This window comes from Nilaparvata lugens, chromosome 3 (assembly GCF_014356525.2).
Source record: "Nilaparvata lugens isolate BPH chromosome 3, ASM1435652v1, whole genome shotgun sequence".
Classification (NCBI taxonomy): domain Eukaryota; kingdom Metazoa; phylum Arthropoda; class Insecta; order Hemiptera; family Delphacidae; genus Nilaparvata; species Nilaparvata lugens.
Genome location: NC_052506.1, coordinates 95334452 through 95341071, shown reverse-complemented (window position 1 = coordinate 95341071; position 6620 = coordinate 95334452). Strand labels below are relative to the sequence as shown.

The following is a 6620-nucleotide window of genomic DNA, read 5'->3' as shown; positions in this document are numbered from 1 at the left end:
AATATAGTTCAACAAATTGACACTAGAGCTCGCTGCCAGAGCTTAATCAGCTTTAAATCAGCTGATTCAACCTTAGACTTAGACCATTTATAGAATAGACACGCTGGGAAGCCTAGCCTCTGAAGCCAACATCTAACTGCCAAATCCGCCCACCTTGACGTCACAACCAAGCTAACAACAATGCATTGAATAACAACAATGTAAGTTGAACACCACAAACACCTGCACAACAAACTTTTGTGACGTCAAGGTGGGCGGATTTGGCAGTTAGATGTTGGCTTCATCGACTTTCAGTATGAATATACAATGGGCCGTGTCTATATATAATCTATAACTGGTCTAAGGATTCAACTAATTAGCTTTGAATCAGCTAAGCTCATTGGAACAGATCTGGGGCTCGTTTCACAAAGGTACAAGTAGGTTACAAATCGTGTTGCCAAGCTTAGACCAGTTATAGAATAGACACGCTAGGAAGTCTAGCCTCTGAAGCCAACATTTACAGTTAAATCCACCCATCTTGACGTCACAACCAAGCTAACAACAATGCATTGTTCAACAACAATGTAAGTTAAAATCCACAAACACACAACAAACTCAAAAAGTTTTCTATAATTTCTATTCGTTGCGTGACGTCAAGATGGGTGGATTTGGCAGTAGATGTTGGCTTCATCCTTAGACCAGTTATAGAATAGACACGCTGGGAAGTCTAGCCTCTGAAGACAACATCTACTGCCAAATCCACCCATCTTGACCTCACAACCAAGCTAACAACAATGCATTGTTCAACAACAATGTAAGTTAAACATCACAAACACTTACACAAAAACTCAAAAACATTTCCTATAACTCCTTTACGATGCGTGACGTCATTGCTATGACGTCAAGATGGGCGGATTTGGCTGTAGATGTTGGCTTCATCGACTTTCAGTATGAATATAAAATAAGCCTGGTCTATTCTATAACTGGTCTAATATAGAGCCGTGCATGAATATAGAGCCGTGCCTAAAGCCTAACCATAACACCAAATACCAAATCCATGTTATGTTAGTTTAATTCACTTCAGGTAGGATTTTCAATATTTTGCTGATATTTTGTAGATAGAAACATGATTCTGATGACTATATCTTCAAACGTTAAACATTATGAAAATAAAAAAGATTAAATCATTGTTCTACATTTTCTTGTTTTTAAAGATATTTTCAGAAATGTCAACACAGTAAAGATATTGTATTTTAAATAAATATTAATGTACCCACCTCACTAAGTATCGATCGAAAATGTGCAATAAGACAAGAAAAGAGCGTATTCAACAATCAAAACTCAAGCATTATTTGCATGTGAAATATACAGAGTGATTCATAATTATGGTAAAATAATTTAATACGTGATAGTAGAGGTAAAAATAAGAATAAAAGTTCCTATAAACATATATCCATAAACGCTTCATTAGCGAGCTATACAGAGTGAAAGATTTCGCCCGGAATTCAGTTTCTCTGGTGAAATACACTGATGCTGAATTGTTTGGGGACTATTTTTTGGAAAACTTATGCTGGGTTCATATGGAAAAATATCTGAAAAATTGAATAAAACTAGTCTGGAAGCTGTAGTGTGAGTAATTTTTGAGAAAAAAGTTGAAATATGCTAAGAATCTAGGTAGAAAAACACAGACTTCTACGTTTGATGCCCATTAACTTTCTTTAATGACCAGTAAACAAATAATTTTTTGCAATAAAAATTGTAGAGAATTTAATTCTGAAAAGGATGATGTAAGCTGTGTAAACTAAATTCAAATAAAAGTTGGATAAAATGTATTCTTATGTAGTACATTACACCACAAAAATTTGCTGTTTACAACTCATAAGTTGTAGCTGATTGCAAATAAAATATTCGGTTTTTTATGAAAAATTTTTTCTTTATATGAAAGTAGCATATCTAAATGACATTAAACTTATACCAAAAGACTAGTAGATTATGCTATTAAGCCTGGGAGGAAGCTCGAACAGAAGTAGATGATCTCCTATGATTCCTGCCCAAATGTTTACTGAAAACTGATATTGTGGAAGATTAGGATTGATGGCATGAGGATTCTCAGCTGCCCAAATATGTAAGTTGTGGACGTTAACGATAGCTGTTCTTGTAAAGTGTGCCTCGTTGGTGAATAAAACAGTTGTTAAAAAGTTTGGGTGAACAAGTTTTACTAAAAACCATCGGCAAATACCATCACAGGGAATACAGTCTCGTGGCAATAGAGTATGAACTTTCTGGAGGTGGTATGGATGTAATTGTTGCTCTTTTAGTATCCTCCAAATAATAGATTGATTGACATAAACTACACTGACAATTCTCTTGTGTTCTTCTCGGGATGTTCATAAATTTCATTAAGAACTTGTTCTTCTAACTCAACAGTCTTATAGTAGATCGGGGTCTGCCTGCATAAATATGCTCCTTGGATATCAAAGAATCTGTTTCAGACAGGCGTTGATGAATAGTGGCAAAAATTCTTGAACTTGGACATACTCGATTAGGAAAGTTCTCTTGATACAAACGTCTTGCTTCAGTACTATTACAGTAGTGTCCCATTCCATACATTAAATGCATGTCAGCTAATTCGGAGTATGAATAATGTCTAAAATTGTTACCTGCCATTTTTTTAAAAGTTAACACAACACAAAAGCAAAGTGAAATGGTTACAAATAATAACTGGTTGATAGATTAAACAAAAAACACAGCGCGGCTACTAACAGTAGGCTTAACTTACAGTTTGTTTTTTGTTCAACAGTGAGCTAAAATATTTCTGAAAATAATTTTCAGCTGATAATTTCTTTTAAATATTTTCTTATTTAAAACAAAATAAATCAGCTGTTTTGGAACAGCTGTTATTAAAATCCATGTTCTATTGGCAATCAGCTACAACCTATGAATTATTTAGTTCTATTTATTTTATAGTTCTCTCCTCATAAAACATCAAATTTTTGTGGTGTAAAGTACTACATAAGAATACATTTTATCCAACTTTTATTTGAATTTAGTTTACACAGCTTACATCATACTTTTCAGAATTAAATTCTCTACAATTTTTATTGCGAAAAATTATTTGTTTGCTGGTCATTAAAGAAAGTTATTGGGCATCAAACAAAGAAGTCTGTGTTTTTCTACCTAGAATTTTTGTATATTTCAACTTTTTTTCCAAAAACTACTCACACTACAGCTTCCAGACTAGTTTTATTCAAATTTTCAGATATTTTTCCATATGAATCCAGCATAACTTTTTCAAAAACTAATCCTCAAACAATTCAGCATCGGTGTACCGTATTTCACCAGAGGAACTGAATTCCAGGCGAAATCTTTCACTCTGTATAGCTCGCTAATGAAGCGTTTATGGATATATGTTTATAAGAAATTTTTTTCTTATTTTTACCTCCACTATCACGTATTAAGTTATTTTACCATAATTATGAATCACTCTGTATAATTAATTTTTAATGTGAAATACTAAAACAATCTTATTCGAACTATTCGAAGTGATGTTCATAATTGGCGGTTAGTGTGTGCATTGCATGTCATTGTCGAAAACCTTCTAAATAACTAAGGTATTTAACACCAGGTCTGGTGTTGATTCTTGCAAATCATAACAAAATAAGAGTTAATTGATCTATTTTAGTGAGTAAATCATTGTTTTATTGTTATTAGTTTTAATATGAACGATAGCATCTTTGCATTTACTCGATATTAGGTAGGATATAGAGTTGCAATAAAAATACATCTAAGTTAGACATTCCAACTGTAAATATTATGAAAATATAATTAAATAGATATTATCAAAAATAAAAGAATTAAAATCGAATAATTTATTTTCATAACCTGAAAGGAAATGAAAATAGCTAAGCCGTTGGGTTGGTCAAGCTGATAGTCAAAGTCTATTTGATTTTTCAAAAAATAACAAAGGGAAACTGTAAATATAGGCCTACTTTTAATCATTCTAATAAATTAAACTTAGAAAACGAATATTTTAATTTCATTGTTCCCTTATGGTATATTATTTTGTCCTATTTTTTGAAAAATGGATAAAGAGGTGAGTTTTTGAAATAGATTTTCTACAACATAACCTTAAAAAACAGTATAGCATATTTATAAAATTCATACAATTTATTATCTTTTATTCCATATAATTATTTGGAAGTAAAGTTTTTATCATAATTCATATTCATATTGTTATTTTGTCTATATAAGGGTGTGGATCACATTAAATGCATTATTTTATGTGCCAGTAAAAGATTCCTCAACATAACCTTGAAAATCAGTATCGCTTAATGCTTATTAATTCATACAATTTATTGTTTCTTATTCCATATACTTTTTCGAGAATAAAGTTTTTTATCAGAATTCATATTTTTATTCATGCTTATGCGTGATCAAGCGGGCAGATGAGAAACAAAATCTGGTAAGAGCCTGTACACAGAAGCAATAGTAGCTGCCACTAGCTTTTTAGGAATGTGGGATTGTTCGCTAGTTGAATACATAGATGGCATTTCCAATTCTGTGTTCCTGCAACAGCAAATTGAGCTAGTGAAAAACCTACTGTTGTCCCTGTGATGATAAAACAGCTGTAATATTTATAATCTGTTATCTCTGTTACTAAGACACATATTTAATGTCGAATAAAGCTCGTGTTGAGTCCAATTCTATTACAATTTATTCGACATTAAATATGTGTCTTAGTAACAGAGATAACAGATTATAAATATTACAGCTGTTTTATCATCACAAATCTTCCCCCCTTAATAGCCAATAATAGCCAATGCCCAGCAAAATGACAACCATGCCTAACTTGTAATCGAATAGGCCATTTTTCAAAAGTATGCAGAGCACGAAACGATAAAAAAAACCAAATGGTATCTGCCACAGTAATTTCAGCAGCAAATACCAGCACTGACCTCTCAAAATGTCTTGTTCCTATACGTGTTAATGGAATAGATACATTGGCACTATTAGACACTGGGAGCACAGCAAGTTTTATAGATAAGAAACTAGTAGTACAATCGAAGATGAAAACTATGCCATATTCCAATTTGATTACATTTGCTTCAAGTGCCTGCAACACTAAAACAACTGAGTGCGCTTTGAGTGAAATATATTTCCAGAACGAAGAATATAAAGATTTTCCTTTGATCGTATTGAACAAATGTTGCGCTAGTGTAATTTTGGGACACGATTTTCTAAAGAACTTTTCATCCATCACTTTTGATTTCGGTGGATCTAAAGCAGCACTACAACTGAATGAAGACAATGACGCAAGAAGGCCTACTTATTAAATTAAAAAGTGTGCTCTAGCCCAAGCTACAGTAGAACCTGTCTCATTGTTTCGTGATCTTCAACCGGACTGTCGGCCTATAATAACTAAATCGAGACGACATTCAGAAGAGGATTACTTGTTTATGATGAATGAAGTCAAATGGCTTAAAGATGCTGATATTATAGATGATGAATGAAGTCAAATGGCTTAAAGATGCTGATATTATAGAAAATAGTCATTCTCTTGGAGAGCTCAAGCATTTGTTACTTCAAGAGAGAACCAAAAGAAACGTATGGTGATTGACTATTCACAGACCATCAACAAATTCACGAATTTGGATGCCTATCCACTACCACTAATGGAAGAATTAGTCAATAAGGTAGCGCAATATAAAATATTCTCATCTATTGACCTGAAATCTGCCTATCACCAGATACCAATCTTGCCTGAGGAAAGGCATTTCACCGCATTTGAAGTTGGACACAAACTGTATCAATTCAAAAGAATTCCGTTCGGAGTCACGAATGGAGTAGCTGCTTTCCAGAAAGTGATTGATCAAATCATAGAACAAGAAAATTTGACATCATGTTATGCCTATTTAGATGATATTATTGTATGCGGAAGGACCCAAGAAGAACATGATGAAAATTTAGAAAATTTCTGGAGAGCAACAGAAAAATATGGCCTCACGATTAATGAAGAAAAGTGTAAAATATCTATGGAGAATTTAACCTTTCTGGGATTCGAAATTGGTCAGGGTATGATTAAGCCCGATCCAGATCGATTGAAACCACTCCTTGACTTACCAGCTCCAAAAAATCAGAAAGAATTGAAGCGTGTCCTTGGAATGCTTGCACACTACTCCAAATGGATAAAAGAATTTTCAAAAAAGATCCATCCACTTGTGCATAATACTCACTTCCCGTTGAATGAAGAATGCAGAAATATATTTGAATCATTAAAGAAAGAAATAGGATCTGCAGTTCTAGTGCACATTAATGAAAAAGTCCCGTTCACTTTGGAAACTGATGCCTCAGATTACGCTATTGGAGCAGTATTAACACAGAATGAGAGACCAGTGGCGTTTTTCTCAAGAACTCTTTCCACATCTGAAACTAGGCACTCTGCAGTGGAAAAAGAAGCTTATGCCATTGTGGAATCAATCAGGAAATGGCGACATTACTTATTTGGACGAGAATTTACACTTATCACAGACCAGAAATCAGTTTCATTCATGTTTAGTAATAAACAAACCAGCAAGATTAAGAATGACAAAATCCAACGATGGCGCCTTGAATTGTCAGAATATAAGTTCAATATAATTTAT

General features: G+C 33.3%; 1 protein-coding gene across 1 annotated transcript in view; it reads left to right on the top strand.

Annotated features, from left to right (window-relative positions):
• The first annotated feature begins 3943 nt into the window (after positions 1–3943).
• Positions 3944–6620, top strand: part of LOC111061971 (gastrula zinc finger protein XlCGF17.1-like) — a 113833-nt gene continuing 111156 nt past the window's right edge. The window contains exon 1 of the mRNA XM_039425148.1: positions 3944–4072. Within this exon, the coding sequence (XP_039281082.1) occupies positions 4061–4072 (12 nt within the window). The 5' untranslated portion in view covers positions 3944–4060. The remainder of the gene's footprint in view (positions 4073–6620) is intronic.